The following is a 22,747-nucleotide window of genomic DNA, read 5'->3' as shown; positions in this document are numbered from 1 at the left end:
AGTAGCTTATATTAAGCATCCAGGTTGAGAATTTAGGTCCTGAAGTAGTATGCTTGAATGCTTGTGTTGAGTTGTACATATTTAAAACACTTAAATTTTTATTTTATTTATTTTTTTTTTTGGTGATTATACTGCTTATATCCCAAGGTGTTGATAAAAGGTTCCCATAGTAAGATAGCACAGAGGCAAGTGCCAACTACTTTCTGACCCAGACAGTTTTAGGACACCCACTACTAAATCAATATATATGTTGTATTGAGAGTGCGCTTTTCCATAGCATGTTGGACTGCAAGGATTTTCTTTTTAAGAGGTGATAATTGTTGGACATTAAAAACCTAGTTTGAGTGTAAAGAATCCTGTAACATCATGCTATTAAAAACAGATTTTAAAGCTAAATTTTATAAACTAGATAAACTAGATGTAGACACAAACTATGCCAGGCATGTTTTATTGGACTTGGGGTTTCTAATGAGGCTAATTTTCAGCCTTTTATATGTAAGACAGACCATACTTCACTATATACTGTTTTAAAGCAAAGTTGTTGATGAAAATCGGCTTAATCTTCCTAAGATCTGTTTTTCTGTGGGGAGCTATTAAAGAGTTTGTGTAGTATGTGCTCATCTTCTCTGTTATGGCTGAGTTGATGTCACATTGATTAAAAAAAAAGTTCTTCATAGTTATTTGTGCCTATGAAGTACATCCTTATTTCTTGATATTGGCCCTGTTCTTCCTAAATTCCAGATTAATTCAGGCACACATTACCAGCAGAACAGAGCTTGCTCTAGTTAGTGTCTGATCTTGCAAGAGAGTAAGTGGAGGTTAAGTTACACTGGGTGGATTTAAAAGAATGTTTTTGCTAAACATGTTGGGCAGTGGTTCTCCAAACAAATGTGCTTAAGCTCCAATTTGCAGTTTTAACCAAGATGATTCTGATGCAGGTGATTCTTGTACCATATTTGGAGATAACTAATATTTAAGGAGTGGTTTTGCCAAAATAGTAGGACCATAAATTTGTTAAACCTGTTTTAAAAGTTACTGGTTAATTTTGATTGGGATGTAATTACAAAGTAAGCAGTACATGTGGAGATGGGCCACTTGGGTGGCAAATCTAGATCCTTAGTATAGAACTGGCAAATAGGTATCCTAAATCTGGTTAACCACTAGAAATTTAGTAGTCTATAACTTTTATCTTTTTTCCTTGGACCAGTTTTATATAGTCACCTTAAAATAGAATAGTGGTTTTTAGCTTTTTAAAACTCATACCTCCGAAATATTTGATTTCACTGTCTGCATATTCCCATCTTCTAGGAAGGTTGCCAATCTTTACTTTCTGTAATTAACAGTAGCCACTATGTATTTCCCACTCTTAAACTAGGTCCTAGGCCAAGCACTTTGTATACATTGTTTTCACTTGACTCTCTGGAATATCCAATGAAGTAAATTCCGCTAATCCCCATTTCACAGATAAAGACACTAAGGCACAGAGAGATTAAGTAAATTGCCTGAAATTCTAAGTGGTAGATATTAGTAGGTAGTTTACAGATGCCCTTTTTGAACAATATGCAATTCTCTAAGATTGGAAAACAATCATGGTCTAAGTCTAATACACTTCACTGTTTTTATCATTACCATTTAGCTTAAGATTTTGATGGGGTGGGTAGAAATGATAGATTCCTTGTTCTTCTCTCAACCGGGCAATAGTTGCTTGCTTTTAAAATATGAATTGCTGGGGGGTGAGTGGTGCCAGGTGGCTCAGTCAGTTAAGCATCTGAGTTAACTGAGACTGAGTTAACTTAACTCAGTCAGTTAAGCATCTGACTCTTGATTTAGGCTCAGGTCATGATTTCAGTTCAGGTTTGTGAGTTCGAGCCCCGTGTCGGGGCTCGGTGCTGACAGCACAGGGCCTGCTTGGGATTGTCTCTCCCTCTTGCTCTGCCCTTCTCCTGCTTGTGCGTGTGTGCTCTCTCTCTCAAATAAGTAAACTTAAAAAAAAAAAAAAATGAATTGCTTGGAGCGCCTGGGTGGTTTGGTTGAGTGTTTGACTCTTGGTTTCGCCTAGGGGTGTGATCTTAGGGTTGTGGGTTCAAGGGCTTCACATCAGGCTGCGAGCTGAGGGTGGAGTGGAGCCTTCTTGAAATTACATCTCTCCTGCGCCTCTCCCTGGCTTGCTCTGTGTCTTAAAAAAAAAAGGGGGGGGCGGGATTGCTCTTCACTCCAATTTAGTGAATACTTTGGGCATTTTTGGAAATGGGGTTACTTCATATATGGTCCTGGGATGTTTTGCCAACTACTGAATAGCTTAATTGGAAAATAATTTGAAGACTAAAATATTGTAAGTTGTTGAACAGCCGGTTTTTGGTAAAATACGAATAGAAAAATAAATTGAATAAATTGTCTTAAAAAAGTCTGTTGAGAAATCATTTAGGCCTCTGTGTGGTGGACCCCATTAGACATAATACAAAAGAGATATTAAAAGTACTTAGAATTCATAATATAAAGTTTGCAAACTGATGAGTGTTCACATTAATGAAAAGGATCCTTTGATACCAGTGTTCATTTTCTTGGGAAAATGTCAACTGTGTTGCTCCACGTGATGTATAAAAGTGAAGTCAAGATTTGTCTGCTCTTGACTGGTGTTGAGCAGCCGACTTGACACATGCTTCCTGAGTTCCGAGCCCTTCACTGGGCTCCCTGCTGTCAGCACAGAGCCTGCTTCGAATCCTCTGTCCGTCTCTCTCCCCAGCTTGTGCACGCTCTCTCAAAAATAAACATTTAAAAAAAAAATCAAGAGTTTACTATTAAGGAGTTAAATAATTTGACTACCATACAGATTTTATTACTATTTTTACTTTGAAAAAGACTGAAGCATAGGGGCGCCCGGATGGCTCAGTCAGTTAAGCTTCTGACTTCAGCTCAGGTCATGATCTCGCAGTTTGTGGGTTCGAGCCCTGCATCAGGCCCTGTACTGACAGCTCAGAGCCTGGAGCCTGCTTCAGATTCTGTGTCTCCCTCTCTTTGCTGCTCCCCTGCTTGCACTATGTCTCTCTTTCTCTCTCTCAAAAATAAACATTAAAAAAAATTAAAAAAAAGAAAAAAAAGACTGAAGCATAAGTCTATCCAGAGTTCTCTCCATCTTTATTTCCAAACTTAGTTATCCAGGTAGGTTTTTAGAGGATTGGTTGAAGGTACATGATTGGGAGCTTAAAATCGAAATTATTAGTGTTTAACTCCCTGACCCCTCCAAAAGCTATCCATATTTTATAAGAGGGTTGAATAGACTTTTCAAAGATTGAGTATATTTTTTTAATTTAGATGTTACTTAAAAATTTTTATGCAGCCTCTCTCCCTACCAGTTAATTTTAAAAGATATTTCCTGGGATTCTAGTTCATAATTGGTGCATGTTTTGTTTTTCTGTTGCTAAAGTCATCCTCCCTCCCTCCTTGCCCATTTGGGTACCCATAGTCCCTGCAGATTGCTCTTTTAATACTTGTAGTTTTTAATTAAAAACATGATCCATATTCACTTATATTTAATAAAATGAATACATTTTAACTTTAATAGTTACCATATATTGTGCCTACTTATTATGTTCTAGGCCCTAAGGTGAGCGATTATGCATATTCTCAATCTAGATGACAGTTCTTTGAAGTTACTTAACTGCAGTTCCAGTATCGAAAAACCTCTTAAAACTGAACTTTTTTGTTACTTTTTTGGTGACTATTTCATCTATTTATCTATCAAACCTTTACATCTACTTATCCCATTTAGTGTGAATTTTCTTTCATTGCTGAAGTATTAATATGCTTGATAATAGGCTGCTTGTTATCTCAAAAACCAGAAAAATTCTGAACTGGGAAGCCTGTCTATCTCCACAGGGTTCTGAAAAGAGCATATGGAGCTGTCAGCTCCTCCACTCCCTTAGTGGGGAGTGGAGGTGGAAGAAAGAGGATAAGTAACTTGATGAAACGGAGGTGGTGGTCGTAGCAGCAGCAGTGAGGAACCTGACTTTGGTTAACTGCACGGATTCATGTACTGGCTCTACTACGTACCAGCCGTGTGATCGTGGGAAGATCACTTAACCCTGTCTAAAATGGGGACAGGTCTAACACTTCACTAAAAGCGTTGTGGTGATGAAATCAATTAGTGAAAATAAGTATATATTAGAATAGTTGTTAGCATATAGTAAGTGCTATATGTGTTAACTAAGTGGCAGATGTAAGCAATATGGGTTTGCTTGACTAGACACTCACCCTAAATCCTGTTATGTTGCAGTGTAATCTTTACCTTTAAAACACCTTAAAAGGACCGTAGAAGCTTCAGGTGATATCTGTGACGTATAACTTGGCCTTTTTAATAAAGAAGAGTGACATTTACATTTTACTAGGGAATGAGTAAGTAGGAGATGCTTGCAAAATATGGTGTCGTGTATTTTTTTTTTTTTTTTTTTACGCACTGCCGCTTGGGGCAAATGGCTTTTGAGGAAATTTTGGGCTTTGTCATGAAGAAAAAGTTACAGTCTCAGAGAAATTTAGTCCTTATAGTGTTTCTACTTACTCTATATGCTTTTAAAACATTGAATAGGGCTTAGCTTTGAGAATGACATATTTCAGTGAGGGAAAAGAATATAATTTTGTGCTTTTCTTTACACTTATTAAATGATAGAACCAGACTAGCATGGCTGAGCCTGTTTTTATTTTTTAAAATTTGTTTGAGAGAGGGAAAGCACAAGCAGGGGAAGAGCAGAGGTGGGGTGGGGGGGGGGGCGGAGAGCTGGACCTTGGTCCTGTGACTGTGAGATCATGACCCTAGCTGAAACCAACAGTCAGTTACTTAACTGACTGAGCCACCCAGGTAGTCTCTGAGCTAAAGTTTTATCAAAATGATGGAGACCCTTCTGATCCCATCACTGTACAATCAGAAGCCTTCATTGGTCTTGTCCTTTTTGGGGGGGGCGGGGGGGCAATTAAAAAAAATGTTTAGTTTTGAGAGTGTGAGTGGGGGAGTGGCAGAGAGCAAGAGAGAGGGGCAGAGTGAGAGAGAGAGAGAGAGAGAGAGAGAGAGAGAGAGGATCCAAAACAGGCTCTATGCTGACAGCAGAAAGCCCAACTCAGGGCTGGAACTCAGGAACCTCAAGATCATGACCTGAGCCAAAGTCAGATGCTTAGTGGACTGAGCCATCCAGGTGCCCCTTTCTTGGTTTTGTTTTAAGTGACTAGTTTTCTCCCTTCACCATCCTGTCACCGAACTTTCATAGCAGTTCCCTCCCTCATGCACAGTGTCTCTGGCATGCGTTCTCTTTCCGCCAGATGGATTATCTTTGTTATTGCCTGTGTAAGCTGAATTCTTACCTCTCTCCTATGGAATAGGGAATCAGGTTGCTCTGTGGTGACTCCTAGTGCATCTTGCCATCTGCTGATTTTTTTGTGACACCTGTTCACTGTTTCTTTCTTTCTTTCTTTCTTTCTTTCTTTCTTTCTTTCTTTCTTTCTTTCTCTTCCTTTCTTTCATTTTTGAGAGATAGAACAAGTGGGGGAGAGGCAGAGAGAGAAAGAGGGAGACATAGAATCTGATGCAGGCTCCAGGCTCTGAGTTGTCAGCACAGAGCCTGGCCTGGGGCTCAAACCCACCAGCCGTGAGATCATGACCTGAGCCGAAGATGGACACTTAACCGACTGAGCCACCCAGTCGTCCCAGTGTTTCACTTTTTTAAACCAGCTTAAATTGGTTACCAGCATTCACAAATGGGTAACCACTTTTTACCACTCCCTGTTTCACTCTTCAGTAAATCTGTCTAGGTCCTTCTCGGTGTAGGCCATTTCCTACAAAGCTCATTGCCTGGTCACTAATCCACTGTGATTTCTTCCCTCTCAAGTCTGTAGTTTCTTTTGGCAACAAGTATTACATTCTGGTCTTGCCTACTGAAGTTGGGTTCTAGGACTGAGGCTTGGTTTTATACTGTGAATAATTAGCATAGTTGTATCTGAATATAGATTTTTGTGCTTAGTGGTACTTGAAGTGCATTTGTTGGCATTTCTGCTTAAGTAGGACAAGTTTTTTTTTTTTTTAAGTAGGCTCCGAATCAGTGTGAGGCTTGAACTTATGACCCTGAGAACGAGAGTTGAGTGCTCTACTGACTGAGCCAGCCAGGTGCCTCCAATTTTTCTTTTTTATGTACCTTCTTTGCTTAAATGTTTTGGTGGAGTTGAGGTGAACTAAATTTAAGATTATACCTTTTAAAAACTAATTAAAAAATTTTTTTTAATGTTTATTTATTTTTGAGAGACAGAGCGCAAGTGGGGAAGGGGCAGAGAGAGGGAGACACAGAAGCCGAAGCAGGCTCCAGGCTCTGAGCTGTCTGCACACAGCCCGATGCGGGGCTCGAACTCACAAACTGCGAGATCATGACCTAAGCCGGAGTCGGGCGCTTAACCGACTGAGCCACCCAGGTGCCCCAATTAATTTTTAAAACCTTTTTATCTTAAAATAATTTCAAACACAGCAGAGAACTCTTATAAGCCCTTTATCTAGATTCACTATTTTTTTAGCATTTTGCCATGTTTGCTTTATTATTCTTTCAATGTATTTTTTTCTTGAACTATTTTGAGAGTAGGTTGCATACATCATTGTCCTTTACCTCTTAATACTTGTGCATTCATTTCTTAAATCAATATAGTTTTCAAATCCAGGAAACATTCACAGAGGACTTTAATTTGCAGCCCATATTTCATTTTGTCAATTTTCCCAATAATGTCCTTTAAAGCTTTTTTCCTCCTCCAGTAAATGACCATGTATTGTATTTAGTTGCCATATAATATAGGCTACATGTAATAGGGACTGTTCCTCAATATTGGTTTGTCTGATAGTTGCTTACGTGAGGTTCAAGCTATACAGGCAGGGCGGTGTTCTCAGGGCGCCACGTCTGCAGGCACATAATCCTTATTTGCCCTCATTGGTGCTGTTCACTTGGATTGTCCTCAGGTCAAGGTATTGTTCTGTTATTCCTCAGTGTAGTGACTCTTTCCCTTGCACTAATCATTCCATTACTACCATGAAAATATACTGCTCATCAAACTTTTCCCTTCTGTATTAGGTAGATATATAATTAAAAATTCTTTTTAAATTTTAAAAGGCGCATATTGTGTTCCATCCTAACCAGTTTTAAGTGTGTAGTTCCGTAACTAGTGTTAAGTAGGTTCACATCGTTGTGAAACAGATCTCCAGAACTTTTCAGTCTTCTAAAACTACAACTCTAGACCCATGAAATAACTCCCCATTTCCCCTTCCCCCAGCCCCTGACAACCACCATTCTACTTTGTTTCTCTGAATTTGACTGACTTAGATGTCTTATAGTGGAATCATATGGTATCTGTTTTGACTTACTGCACTTAGCATAATGTCAAGGTTTATCTTTATCTATGTTGTAACATGTGACAATTTACATTTTAAGGCTGAATAATATTCCATTGTATGTACATACCGCATTTATTTACCCATCTGTCTTTTGATGGGCACTTGGATTGTTTCCACTTCTTAGCTATTGTGAATAATGCTGCTATGAACACGGGTGTGCAATTATCTCTTTGAGACCCTGTTTTCAGTTATTTTGGATATATACCCAGAACTGTGTGTACAGGCGTGAAGTTTTAATTTTGGGGGGCTTAGAGGCACATTTTTATTTTGTAAAATTTTCTGTTGTGTACAGCTTATTAATTTCATTTGTCCTAAGATTAAATTTTGACATGATAACCAATCTCCAGAGATGTAATGTGAACCAAAATCGTGCTTTATGGTTTCCTCCTTTATGAGTTAGCCTGTTGCTAATTTAAGGAAGAAGTAATTTCTGAAAACATCTACTTGAGTTGAAATAAATCAGGATTATTATTTTTCAAGTGGTTAACTGCATATAATTTTTCCCTACTGTAGATTCTTTAAGAGAACATAATTCTGGGAAGGAAAAGTTTCTTTTTGTTTTCTGTTTATTGGAGGGAGGTCTGGTTCAGCCAGAACACTGGGGTCTGTCTCAGCTAACCTCCTGAATTATTTTCTGAGTGTTGAATTCCTCGGGACCCCTGTTTGCTTGCCTAAAATAGTAATACCTTAGTTTTTTGTTTCTTTATTTTTACTGTACAATATTTTTAAAAGAATTTCCTCCTACAGTTGGAGCTTGGCAACCAGAATTTGAAGGAAGAAAATGAGAATCAGTTGTGCACTGTTAAGCTGTTGTAAACAGGAAGGAAAAGAGTATAATCCTAGGTCAGAGATGAGGTGATTGAGGTTGCTGTGAAGTTAATGCAGATAAACAAAATACCGGCATTTAAAAAACACTTTCAGAATAAGAGGTAAGAGTTGTTGGTAAACATTTTTTGCTTTGTTTGAAGTGTTCCTGTGGAAAGGGAATTTGAATGATAATTTTTACTCTAAGGAGTGATGCCTAATTTACGTATAGGATTGATTGGTAATGCTAGAAATCTTAAGCAAGCAAATATCATAATTTTATTAGTGGGTGATTAAGAGCTTCATTAAGTCAAAGCTAGAATCCTCCATGGAATTCAGACCTCTAAAGTAGAACCCAAATATTAGAAAACATTCTTATCATTCCTCTAATAGTCACATTTTGAATTTTGCTGTATTAAATACTTTATATTACATTGGTTTCACCTTTACATTAGCTGAGGATACTTTTCCTTTCTTTCTTGCCTTGACACAAAATAACAAGCACCAGTATTCTCCCTCCTCAAGATTTTGGCATTCATTACTCCAAAATTATTAAGAAGATAACTAGTTTTAAAACTTAATTTTATAGATTCACAGGAATTTGCCAAGATAGTTCAGAGAGGTCTCTGGTGTACTTCACCTGGTTTTCCTCGGAAGCTATTTTTATTTTTTAAAAAAGTTTTTAAAAGATTAAAAACCAAATTTTTTTAAAGTTTATTTTGAGAGAGCCAGCTTAGGTGGGGAAGGGGCAGAGGGAGAGAGAGAATCCCAAGCAGACTCTGATAGTGCAGAGCCCGATGTGGGGCTCAAACTCACAAACCACGAGGTCATGACCTGAGCTAAAGTTAGGTGCTGAACTGACTGAGCCACCCAGGCACCTCTTTAAAAGATTATTTTTATTTTTATTAATTTCTTTAAAAGATTTTTAAAGTAATCTCTGTACCCAACATGAGGCTCAAACTCACAATCCTGAGATCCAAAGTCACATATTCCACCAACTGAGCCAGCCAGGTGCCCCAGTAGCTTTTTCTTTTTTTCTTAATTTTTTTTAAAGGTTTACTTATTTTTGAGAGCGAGAGAGAGCAAGCGAGCAGGGGAGGGGCAGAGAGAGAGGGAGACACAGAACCTGAAGCAGAATCCAGGCTGTCAGCTGTCAGCACAGAGCCCACTGCAGGGGCTTGAACTCACAGGCCATGAGATCATGAGCTGAGCCAAAGTTGGGATACTTTACTGACTGAACCAGCCAAGGTACCCAGGCGCTATTTTTAATTAAGCTATAATACCTGAATATTTTTCCTTTAGAGTTTTTGGGTAGTGGTTAAAGATTACTGAAAATAGGTAAGGGTTAGGATGAGTCCCTGATACATTAATACCTTCGTGCTGCACAAAGAAGGGGTGAGGAAAAGAGGAAAGATGCTTTGTGTCTTATTTATTACTCAAGTATTTGTGAAAAGTTCTTTTAGAAAAAGCTCAGGCAAGGGATGTTAGTCAGCCTTCACCTCTCCGTGATTGAAGTCTTTCTCTGCTGAGGTCACCCTTTGAACACTCAAAGGAGACCTAAATACCTTCACCTTAGAAAAAGCTAAAGCAAAAGTTCTTGTTAAAAATTTAAATTCTGCTTTCCACCCTAGGGGAGGGTCTTAGGATTGCCTTGTGGCAAGGGCTTAGGAATCTCCATTTTCAACCACCACAGAGTATTATGTTGCAGATTTTGAGAAATTAGATTTTGTGATTTTTTTTTTTTTTAAGGCATGACCTTTTTTTTTTTTTTTTTTTTTTAAATCCATGCCCAACCTGAGGCTTGAACTCATGACTCTGACTGAGATCAAGAGTCACATGCTCTACTGACTGAGCCAGCCAGGTGCCCCAAGAGGGTATAGTTTTGTAGCTACTTTATATTCTTATTAAGGTTACAGTATCGTAAATTAGTGGTTTTCAAACTTTTGAGCATAGTTACAAATATATTTTATGTGAGCATCTGTATGTACATACATAGATGAAACGGATTCATTGCAGTTTCATATATTTACACTCTGATTTTAAAAATTTAAATCATAGTTGTGATCCTAGAAATTGATATCTCAACCAGCATCTCCACCCTTAGTTACTAAGTGTTGCCCATGTTAGGGAGACATATTAGGGAGACAACTGAGATGGAGTGGTACATTGATACCCCTTTTCTTCTTAAAGTGATTTAATCTTTCTGGTCCTTTGAGAAAGTTTCCTTAACAAATATTTTTCTGCTTTTGCCAGTCTTGCACCACTCACAGTTACCAGCTTGGCTCCCCCCACCCCCACCCCCTCTTTCAGTGCCATATTACACAATGAAGTGCCTTCCTGTGTTAGTAAAAAAAACATTTAATGCTTGTATTTTATATGCTTAAGAGGGAAAGGCGAGGGAAAAACCCCAGGTATGAAGTTAATGTTTTTATTAAACTCTCTGAGGAAAAATATCAGATTCCACAGCTTATTTGATATAAAGTTCTAAAATAATTGGCTAGATCATCCCACTTTGAGATTATAAATTAAGGTTATAGAAATGTTCCTTAAGTCTAGTAAATTAGTTGAAAATAGGATCAAATTAATTAAATGAAGTAAATTTTAGTCAAGAAAAATGGCTGGCATTTTCCTGTTAATCCTTACCTGAATCCTTAGTGGTAGGAAATAGTGTTACCCATTTACACAAAAACTATTATCTGGTGAGGTTTAGTAACACCTATGGATATAGAGTTGGTAAGAACAGGTGTGAAAGTTTACCTCAGACATTAGGATGATTATGGTTTTAGTTATGCCTAATAAAGGAATGGCATGTTTTTTTTTTGTTCCACTGTGAAAACACCATGTGAGAGTGCAGGGGGGCAAAATGATAGCTTCTTAAGTGGTAGAAATTTTATTGCTAATACCAATTGTGGATCTCACCTTAGATAAGTTACATTGTTTTATATAGCTCTATGATAAAATCCAAGAATCACCTGTCTTGTTCTGTCATCTTGAAAAAGTGGTCATTGAGCATATAAGAGAACAGGCTAAATGCCCAGAGTGCCTTGCAAGTAAATAGGAAGCCAACATTAAGTACCAGATACTAGAATAGAAAGCCACTTGGCAGAGTCTGATAGAGGAGAGTGTCCTTTGTGGATTAGCCCAGATTCAAATTTGTCCCACCCTAGGTAAAAGCTTTCCTCTTCCTTTGTAGTTTGTAAGTATTTCTCTCAAACTGTTGGTTTGTGGTCACCAAATAGAAGACTTCAGGAAGAAAATGATTTGGGTGTTAGAACCAGATAGAACTTAGTGGTGTTGGCTCTTACTATATCCCTGTCCGCGTTTGGGTGTGTTTATAGTCCTAAGAATGTAATCTCAACATTTCTTCCCAACAGAGATATTATGAACCCTTTGGGGGACATAAGGACATTTTAGAGAGTAGAGAGTATGAGAACCAAGACTCATTCTCATGAAAAACAGACATGTAAAACATTTGCATCTTATGAGTTCAGGCTGCCTGAAGCCGGTCCGTGGGTTCCAAGCACCTCTGCCTTAAAGGATTGACATTAGAATTGTATTCACTGGTATTCAAACAGCATCAAATAGTGCTTAAAAGTAATGTGTTAACATGTATATGATGATGTTTTTTTGGTAGTGTGACTTTATTTTTATGTGCAGGAATCTGAGTGTGGCAAGTTTAGCTTTAAGAGTTCTTGATGTTTAGCCCAGGAGGATTAAACCACAGTGATTTCTAAGTCTACATGAGAAACAAGGTCATGTTGACCCCTGTTTTATTAGAAACGGAGAATTGTAAAGATTCGTGTTCTGTACCAGTGCTTTGCAAATTTGGTCGGGACCAGTTTTAAAATCCATGTAATGTGTCATAGCGCATAATATGAGGTTAAAAGTATTTAGTGAAACTGTGGCATAAGTGTCTATTTATATATGTATACATGCATGTATACATAAATGTTTTAGATTGCAGTGTGAAAATACTTTTTTAATGTGTGATGTGTGTTTTAAACAGTTAGAAAGCCACAGCTCTATACCTGTCTGCTTGTGTGCTAACTTGAGCATCTGAATGTCTCATATTTTTATGATTTTGCGGGGCAGGAGGTAGATGAAGGGCTGAAGAGTTAGGGTGCAAGATGAGTAAAGGAGCACAGCTGTCTTTGAGTCTTTAGTGATTAAACAAAGTTGAGATGGGGTTTTACTGATTCAGTGTTTTGGGGTAGTCAAGGCTGAATTTGTTTTGTGAAGCTTTTGAAAGCTCATATAACCAGAGAGAGAGATGTATGTTGCAGATTCATAGTCGCATTTACTAGACTTGTCCGTAGTCCAGCGAATGTAATATCCAATGTCATTTCATATTAAGCTATCTGATAGAGTGAATGCCTTTCTGATCCAAGACTGAAAGGTCTATTTTAAATAATCTCAGTTATTCTGGCACTGCTTAGAACAATCGTTTGAGTTTATACCTAGACATAGAATCTGTTTAGCCCTAAGATATGGGACCAATGAAAAATTGAAGGGCTTTGGGATTTTGGGGGTGAGGTGGTCAGTTGGTATTTGTTTTTATTCTTTAATATGAAATAGTTTTCAGGAAAGCCATACAAACAAACATTAGGTGTTGTTGCAGTTTAAGAAACTGAATCTTAGACCCTTACTTAATGACTTCTTTTTTTCTGTCATTTCTTTCCAAGGTTTGGGCCCCATGGGATCCCTGTGACAGTATTTCCCAAAAGGGAATATAAGGACAAACCTGAAGCCATGCAGCTCCAAAGTAATACATTCCAAGAAGGGGCGGAAGTCCAGCGTGAAGTGAGCGGTGCTGTTCCTGATGACTCTTCTCCAGTCTCGCCTCCCGAGCCGAGCCTGGCTGAAAGCCTGTGGACTTGCAAACCACCACCTCTCTTCCATGAAGGAGCACCTTATCCTCCCCCTTTGTTTATCAGGGACACATATAACCAGTCAATACCTCAGCCACCTCCTCGGAAAATCAAGCGACCCAAACGAAAAATGTACAGGGAAGAGCCTACTTCAATAATGAATGCTATTAAACTACGACCCAGGCAAGTCCTGTGTGACAAATGTAAAAACAGTGTTGTTGCTGAAAAAAAGGAAATTAGAAAAGGTAGCAGTGCAAGTGACTCTTCTAAATATGAAGACAAGAAACGGAAAAACGAAAGTGTAACTACTGTGAACAAAAAACTGAAAACTGACCATAAAGTGGATGGGAAAAACCAAAATGAAAGCCAGAGAAGAAATACTGTGGTTAAGGTTTCCAGTATTGCTCACAGCAGAGGCAGAGTAGTCAAAGTTTCTGCTCAGGCAAATACATCAAAAGCTCAGTTAAGTACTAAAAAAGTGCTCCAGAGTAAGAACATGGATCATGCAAAAGCTCGGGAAGTGTTGAAAATTGCCAAAGAAAAGGCACAGAAGAAGCAGAGCGAAACCTCTACATCCAAAAATGCACACTCAAAAGTCCATTTCACACGTCGATATCAGAGTCCTAGCTCAGGTTCCCTTCCACCCCGGGTTCGTTTAAAACCACAGAGGTACAGGAACGAAGAGAATGACTCTTCTTTGAAGACAGGACTTGAGAAAATGCGGAGTGGCAAGATGGCACCCAAGCCCCAGTCTCGCTGCACCTCCACCCGCTCAGCAGGTGAGGCCCCTTCAGAAAATCAGAGTCCCTCAAAAGGCCCCGAAGAGGCCAGCAGTGAGGTTCAGGACACCAATGACGTGCTTGTGCCTGGTGAGCGGGATGAACCACAGACACTGGGCAAAAAGGGCAGCAAAAGCAGTATCTCTGTTTACATGACCCTAAATCAAAAGAAACCTGACTCTTCCAGTGCTTCCGTGTGTAGCATTGATAGCACAGATGATTTGAAATCCTCCAACTCTGAGTGTAGTTCTTCTGAAAGCTTTGATTTTCCTCCAGGCAGTATGCATGCACCTTCCACCTCCTCCACTTCCTCCTCTTCAAAGGAAGAGAAAAAGCTCAGTAATTCCTTGAAAATGAAAGTCTTTTCCAAAAACGTCTCTAAATGCGTCACACCAGATGGCAGGACCATATGTGTAGGGGACATTGTTTGGGCCAAGATCTATGGCTTTCCTTGGTGGCCAGCCCGTATTCTTACTATAACTGTGAGCCGGAAAGATAGCGGCCTTTTAGTCCGACAGGAGGCCCGTATTTCATGGTTTGGGTCTCCAACAACCTCTTTTCTTGCTCTTTCGCAACTCTCCCCCTTTTTAGAAAACTTCCAGTCACGCTTTAATAAGAAGAGAAAGGGCCTGTATCGCAAGGCTATCACAGAGGCGGCTAAGGCTGCCAAGCAGCTGACCCCTGAAGTGCGGGCTCTGTTGACACAGTTTGAAACGTGAACATGGACAGTAAGGTAGGCAAGAACCATCGGAAGGCGCCACAGATTTTCTAGTCTAGTTAGGAGTAACTTCTACAAAATAGCTTGGCCAAATCGGAGAGAGAAATTGTACTCAGTTGGCTGCTTTTTTATACTTACCTTATAGCCATTTTTAGACTGAGAAGCTAAAATTGAACAAGCAATCAATTTGTCTTAAGGAAGTGAGATTTCAGCAGTATTTTTCAGTTTTGAAGTCAAACCATCCCAAGGCATAGGAGCCATAGCCTCAACTGAAAATGAATTTTTGCAGGGACTGTTAATTGCCATTTGTACCTTGTACTGTATGTGTGTATATTTATATATATACACACACATACATATATGTGTGTATATGCATACATACATATATACATACATACACACATACACATATATATGTATGTGTGTATATATATATATATAAGATAGAGCCTGTCACTATGTGACACAGGTTGCATATTTGGGATTGCAGTAAGGGCTGGTGAGCTGGGGGCGGGGGGTGGTAATAGTGTGGATATTTAATGACGTCTTGTTTTTAATTAATGAACACTTAGCCTTTCTATGTGCATAATGGCGCAAGAGTTTGATACTTAGGTGTTTGACAGACTGAGATGCTTGCTATTCAGTTGCAGACTGGGGAAAGAGCCCGGTATTTGGGGTTAAGACTTTCAAGGCTGACTAGGTTTTTGAATCATCACTCTCTTTTGTCCAATGGGGATTTAACAAAAACTTTCAAATTTCTGGTTTGGGAGTTTAGGTAGGTTTGTCTTTGGATGTGTAAATAGTTGATTGCTAAATTTGGTCAGATTTCTCCTGACTGGCTGTTCCTAAATTCTTAGGATACGTCCTGGTAAATTACACTTTGTGAATTAATTGTCATATGTGTAATTGTTGCATTTTGGATGTACCTAATTTGATAATTTTTAAAAGATATTTCCGTTTAAGGTATCTGTTTGCAGGTCAGAAAATGAGAAAATGTAATTGTGTAATGCTCTGAAATGTAAAAAAAAAAAAAAAAAAGCTGTAAATAAAATCGACTAAATCCAAATTATTTGTGTGTGTTTCTCAAAAAGCTTTGAAAAATTTCAAGATGGTAGAAAATTATTTGTTAGTGTGTAGAGGAGATGAAAAAAATCAAACTTTTATTTTCGTATTTGTCCTATCAGAGAAAATATCTGAGTATAGATGAAATTCAAGTAAGTGATCCTCATAATCTTAAAATGAAGTTTTATAGCATATAGGTCTGATGTGCTTCTAGATTTGAGACACTCTTCCCGCCAATTTCTCATAAACGTGTGGGTTTAATTTTCCTCATTTTTAGCCTTAATATTTCATCACATGGTTCTTGTAATTACAACCAGTCTCTCTTCCACCTGGTCTTCTGCCTCAGGTATCCTTGCTTTTGGGGCTAGTAATTTAGATCACTGTTTTTCTACATGGTCCATGTAGATTTAACTTTCCATTTTTAGCTTTTCATTTTTAGTGAAAAATAGATCTGATTGCCTGTGGAGGCAAGTTTATCCCAAGACTTTTCAAGTTGCTTTCATTTTTTTGTGTGTGTCTAACTTACCTTTAAATTTGATGCAATATCAATTTGACATGGAAAATTGAAAATTTTAAGTAGAGCAACTTTTTGTGTAATTCTAAGTAATCCAATTTGAAATCTCTTAGTTACCTATGGAATTAATGGAGATTAAAATCCATAATCTGTCAGCTTCCTTAAGGTTATGGACTTCTATGATTTATGCACTGATTTCTGCAAAAGCAAGTAGAATTTCTTCTGGGGAACTCAGTCAATGCTTTTTGATTATAATAAACACACAATTGAAAAAAACAATGTTGCACTTGAATAGAACATATTCTTTCCTGCAAACAGAAACAACTATACTATTTTTAAAATTCTTTGATTATAACAGGTTGAAAGACGTTCATAGCGTGATTGAGGGGTTTTAAGGAATTAAAATATTTTTTTGGGTATTTGTTTCAGATTAATGAACTTGTTCATTCAGATATTTTTGAAAGTTTGAAATCTAAGGTTCAGAAAGATTTAAACAGGGCAAAGCAAAAAGTCCCTTAAAATATGTAATTTCAAGGCTTCATGTAATGATCCAGGTGAGTTTTATCTTAACGCAGTGGGTTTGACTGTGGATATTGCTAATAAATAGTCAGAAGCTTTGGCATATGTGCTCTGGTTGCATAAACCGAATTTTATTTATTTCAGAAGCCATGGAGAAAAAGAGTAACAAAGTCCTGGTTGTTGAGTAAAATAACATCGAATTTTATGTAGTCCATACCACTGAGGGAAATGTTGAAATATAATCAAATATAATCAGTAATGTGCATGATCTCTAATTATCTTGCCAAATACTCCCTCTGTTTTAACTGTGGCACATTTCATTTGAAGTTTCCATAGGGGAAGAAACTTTAAAGAACTGCTTAATCTTAAAATCTGTATATTCTAAACACTAACCCAACAGCTGCATAGTAGTGTTTCATTCAAATGGAGATTGAAAAAAATTTTGAGTATAGTTGACACACAGTGTTACATTAGTTTCAGGTGTACAGCATAGTGATTCATTTTCTCTGTACGTTATACCAAATAGAAATTTCTTAAACAGCTTAATGTATCCAGTAGAGATGGAGATAGAGGTGAATTGGATCATTGTAGCCATTTTCCTTTTACATTTTTCTTTAAAGTGGTCAAGAAGGAGGCATGTACTCTTTGTATGGAGATAACCAAAAGTGGTTTTTTCCCCTGGCAGAGAGAAAACTAGGCTTAGGCCAAATCACATCTCCAGTGGTCTAAAAAAAAGTGGCTTAGAATAAAGGATTAACAAGGGGAGAAACCAAGTAAAAAGAGGTGTAACAGCAAAAGATGTCTTTATTTCTAGAATTGGTCAGAAATTTAAAGCATCAGAGTATTTTTCTCTAGTTTCCCAGAACAGCCAAGTGTTAATCTAAAAGGGGTATCTTTTCGACTCATTTATAGATGTGGAACCAGAGATCAGCAAAATAGGGAAAGTAGAATTCATTAGTCTGGAGCCCACTCATATGACAGGATGGACATGTATGTCCTATGTGCTTTTGAAGGGAAAAATCTATGAATAGTAACTTTAAGTTCATACTAAGTAGAATAGACAAGAATATAGGTATGAAGACAGACTGAAGGCAAAGAAAATGAAAGTGCTACCAAAATCAATTAAATGTGTATCTTCATTAGTGGGTTTGAATTTCTAACTTACAAAAATATTGACTTGCACCCCTATTTTGAACAGGTCATACTTAACGTTGGTTATGTTGAAGGAAAGATACACATTTGCATTCCTTTACCTACATATACAAGTTCTTTATATAGAATAACTGAATTGGGAATTAGAAAACAGGCCTACCTCAGATACTGGGTTCGGTTCAGACCACCCAATAAAGTGAGTCATTAATTTTTTGGTTTCTTAGTGCATATATACAAGTTATTTCTATTCTGTTACAGTCTGTTAAGTGTGCAATAGCATTGTGTCTAAATAATGTATATCTTAATTTAAAAAATAGCTTTATTGCCAAAAATTGCTAACCATCTGAGCTTTCAGTGGGTCTTTTTCCTGGTGTGGAGGGTCTGGGTTCAATGTGGATAGCTGCTGACCGATCAGGGTGGTGGTTGCTGAAGGTTGGGGTGGCTGTGGCAATTTTCTTAAAATAAGAAAATAGTGAAGTTTGCCACATCGATTGACTCTGCTTTTCATGAACGATTTATCTCTTTGTGGCATGTGATGTTGTTAGATGGCATTTTACCCACAGAAGAACTTTCGAAACTGGAGTCAGTCCTCTCAAAGTCCGTTTATCAGCTACGTTGATGTCATAGTCTAAATCTTTTGTTGTCGTGTCCACACTCTTCACAGCGTCTCCACCGGGAGTAGATTCCATCTCAAGAAACACTTTCTTTGCTCATCCATAAGAAGCACCTCCTCATCTGTTAAAGTTTTATCACGAGATTGCAGCAACTCAGTCCCATCTTCAGGCTCCACTTCTAATTCTAGTTCTCTTGCTATTTCTGCCACATCTGCAGTTACTTCCTCCACTGAAGTCTTGAACCTTCAATTTGTAAAAAAAGCAGTATCTGCGAAGCGTAGTAAAGTGAAGCGCAATAAAACGAGGTATGCCTGTACCTTAAGAAATCTATAATTTGGATCTAAAATTAGATTTTTCCTTTTAACTTGTGAATTTTTCTGTGGTTTCTGCTGTGTTGGTTCATTTTTGTTTAGTACTCCTAGCAGAGAAGGGACTGGCAAATGTCTAGAAAAGTTGATAATGTTTTGATTCAGGATATTGTTTGGATTTGGGCCCAGTGAAGGCCTCCATAGGGGATTTGCTAGAAGAGAATGAAGACCCTCAGTTGGGGCAAATTTAGCGTTTGCTTTGGGATGGTATTAGGATGGTGGCAGTGAAGATCATCTCTGATTGAGATGCCTGATACAGGGAATTCAGAAATAGAACCAGGAGGAGCTGGTGCCATGCCAACTGCCAGGAGAAAATAAAAACAGCTAAGCTGAATTACTTACTTTTACCTGGTTCTGACTGAGTTAATAGGCCCTTCATAGTCTGTGTTTACAGTTCGTGTATGCCCTCACTATACAGAGTGCATAGAATTTAAAGAAAGAAAGCTTTAGCAATTTATGTGCTCTGTTGTGCTATTCTGAATAAAGGAATGGAAGGTTTAAAGTCATAGTGATATAGATGGTCTCTGTAGGGTTAGTTTTCCAGGATGTCTTAGTGTCTCTCCCATGGATAGTTGGTACCAAGAAGAGAAGCAAGTCTTCTTGTTTAGTCTCTACTCAAGAGACTCCATATTTATAGACTCAAGGATTTTTTTTTTTTTTTTGAACATTTACTTATTTTTGAGAGACAGAGCATGAGCGGGAGAGGGGCAGAGAGAGAGGGAGACACAGAATCCAAAGTAGGCTCCAGGCTCTGAGCTGTCAGCACAGAGCCCGATGCAAGGCTCGAACCCATGGACTGAGATCATGACCTGAGCTGAAGTCAGATGCTTAACCAACTGAGCCACCCAGGAGCCCCAGTATAGACTCAAGGATTTTTTACCTTTCCTTGTGACTTTAGGTGGAAATTATTTTCTTCCTTCATATACACAGAACACTATAATTTGTTAGGGTTTTTGTTTTGTTTTGTATTTTAAAAATTAAGTACACCTCACATAAAATTTATTTTAACCGTTTTTTTAAAAAAGTGTATGGCTCTGTGTCATTAAGTACATTCACATTGTGTACCCATCACCATCTTTCCACTTGTAATTTGGATTTTGATCGAAATCTTTTACATCTGGACTGATAATTTCCAAATAGCTTCTAGAACAGTAAGTCACGGGAGTGTTTTTCTTGGTCAAGCACCATGACTGGAACATGCACCTTGGTGCCTGGCTTCCAGGATTCCTTCCTGATCAGCCTGGTTAGTGCTAGAGCTGTAACTGCCTTGTGGTAAAATTTTTAGATGAGTTAGTGTGACTGCATTTGCCTATTAAAATCACTTAAGGGTAAGTTTTAAGTTAAAACCATTCCCTCCCAGTGACAAAAACAGTTGTTTTGGACAATTTTATGAACATGGAAATCATTGAAATTATTTTACTAATGGAATTAATTAGCTTCCAAAACTTAAATTATTATTATTATTATTCTTTTTTAACATTTATTTATTTTTGAGACAGAGAGCATGAAGAGGGTCAGAGAAAGAGGGAGACACAGAATCTGAAACAGGCTCCAGGCTCTGAGCTGTCAGCACAGAGCCCGACGCGGGGCCCTGAACCCAGGGACCGTGAGATCATGACCTGAGCCGAAGTCGGACGCTCAACCGACTGAGCCACCCAGGCGCCCCCAAAACTTAAATTATTTACATACCATCACACTTTTTGCCATATTTTCAAATTTGTTTACTGTTACTCCCTTTGATACTTAAAAAAAAATTTTTTTTTGAATCTTTATTTGTGAGAGAGAGAGAGAGAGTGTGAGCAGGGGAGGAGCAGAGGGAGAGACACACAATCCAAAGGAGGCTCCAGGCTTGGAGCTGTCAGCACAGAGACCGATGCGGGGCTCCAACTTGCAAACTGTGAGATCATGACCTAAGCCGAAGTTGGACGCTCAACCGACAGAGCCACCCAGGCACCCCCACTTTTACACTTTTTATGTCAGTACAGTTAATGAAAAACACATACTCCTTGACATACATACTATTAAAATTCTAAAATTCTAAGATGATTTTGTGTACCACACTCTGGTAGGAAATGCTAAAGTAAATTAGTTTTTATATCCTGCCTTTAAGTCCAGTTTGGGATGGATTGAGTCAAATTTTAATGCATCTAGGGGCCCCTGGGTGGCGCAGTCGGTTAAGCGTCCGACTTCAGCCAGGTCACGATCTCGCGGTCTGTGAGTTCGAGCCCCGCGTCAGGCTCTGGGCTGATGGCTAGGAGCCTGGAGCCTGTTTCCCATTCTGTGTCTCCCTCTCTCTCTGCCCCTCCCCCGTTCATGCTCTGTCTCTCTCTGTCCCAAAAATAAATAAAAAACGTTGAAAAAAAAAAATTAAAAAAAAAAAAATTTTAATGCATCTAATTTCTGAAAAAAGCAATTGCTGAACTTGAATTTTTCTTAAAGATTTCTGTGTTATTGTGGCACAAGTTAAGATTGGATACAGGGAGGTATAAAGGAAAAGAAACCATAGAATCAAAAATTACAAGGATTTATCAAAATACTGAATTTCTGAGTCAGATTCTTATTTTCTAACTGAATAAGTTCGATGGCTTATAGTGTATGTTGTCCAGTTTATAGCCTTCTACTATTGGACACTTTGGTTTATAAAACAATTTCTTAAAACTTTGATGTTCAAAACAGACCAGTTAAAAAATACCTAGTCTTAAAACTTGGTTTAAATGTGAATTAAAATTTTTTTCTTTAAATTCCTGACATTTGTATAAGGCCTCATTAAAAATACGTTGAAAACACAGCCATAATTTATATGGCATTTTCCTTGTAATCATAAGAATGTGACAGCTGCTTTTTACTACTTTAGAAATCTAAGTCTTAACCAGAAATTATGATTTAAAACTCATAATATTTTCTATCCTAGTGCCTGTATCTAGAAGGAAAACTATGCCATAGCTAAAGCATTAGGCTGTTATTATAACACTTTTTCCCTTTTCATTTAAACTAAAAAAAATTGTGGGGCACCTGGGTGGCTCACTCTGTTAAGCATCTGACTTTGGCTCAGGTCATGATCTCATGGTTTGTGCTGTCAGCACAGAACCTGCTTCAGACCCTCTATCCCCCTTTCTCTCTGCCCCCCCACCCTGCTCATTCCTTCTTTCTTCCTCAAAAATAAATAAACTAAAAAAGTTGTAATTATAATGTATATCATTATACACATGTACTCATTATAACACAAAGATTCACTTAAAAGTTACTGAAAAAGTCTAGAAGGGATATAATTTTCCCCTAGTAAAAGTTTTTTGCTTGCCTGGAGAGAATGTTTTTATAAGAATGTGAAGGTTATCCTGTTGAGTGTAAAATATAGAAATGGATACTTGTGAGTATATAACTTGCCAGTGACCAGCCAGGCTTGTATTGAGCAAAGAATCATTCTTTTTTTAAGTTTTATTTGATTTTAAGTAACCTTCACACCCAACATGGGGTTCGAACTCACAACCCTGAGATCAAGAGTTGCATGCTCCTGACTGAGCCGGCCAGACCCCCAGAGCCAAGAAGCATTCTTTCTCACTTTTCAGGGACATGGCTGAAAGTACAGGGTCTTGAGCCAGATTTCTTCCTGGATTCAATGGCAGGCATGGATCTGTCCCTTAGAAGCTAGCTGTGTGATCTTAGGTTACCTTACTGTCATCCTCTGTGATATGGGGAGAATAAATAGTACCTCCTCAGAAGGTAATTGTGAGAATTTAAAGCCATAAAGTGCCTAGCACAAGACCTATAGAAATAACTTGCTGTCATTTCCACAACCACTGCTTTCTGTGTATGGCATAGAAATTTCATTTCTGGTAGCTTTTGAAATAAGCTTTGTGCGACATACATTAATTTATAAACTGTTATAACAACAGTGTTATTACCTGAGATTTCAACAATCATAGTATGATCATCCATAA

General features: G+C 38.1%; 1 protein-coding gene across 16 annotated transcripts in view; it reads left to right on the top strand.

The window, feature by feature from the left end:
* The window catches only part of PWWP2A (PWWP domain containing 2A), a 35,806-nt gene that overhangs the window by 5,615 nt on the left and 7,444 nt on the right, over positions 1-22,747 (top strand). For 4 of the 16 annotated variants that reach the window (XR_008423732.1, XM_019433731.2, XM_019433733.2 and 1 more), the window contains exons 2-3: positions 12,898-13,862; positions 18,659-18,746. Coding sequence is in view for 15 of the 16 variants with exons in the window: in XM_019433731.2 (XP_019289276.2) it covers positions 12,898-13,862; positions 18,659-18,746 (1,053 nt within the window). In the remaining variant the exon portion in view is untranslated. The other 12 variants (XM_019433732.2, XM_019433740.2, XM_019433742.2 and 9 more) reach the window with 7 other exon arrangements.

Source organism: Panthera pardus, unplaced genomic scaffold, assembly GCF_024362965.1.
Source record: "Panthera pardus isolate Hobbes unplaced genomic scaffold, ASM2436296v1 HiC_scaffold_2, whole genome shotgun sequence".
NCBI lineage: Eukaryota > Metazoa > Chordata > Mammalia > Carnivora > Felidae > Panthera > Panthera pardus.
This window is presented reverse-complemented; position numbering and strand designations above follow the sequence as displayed.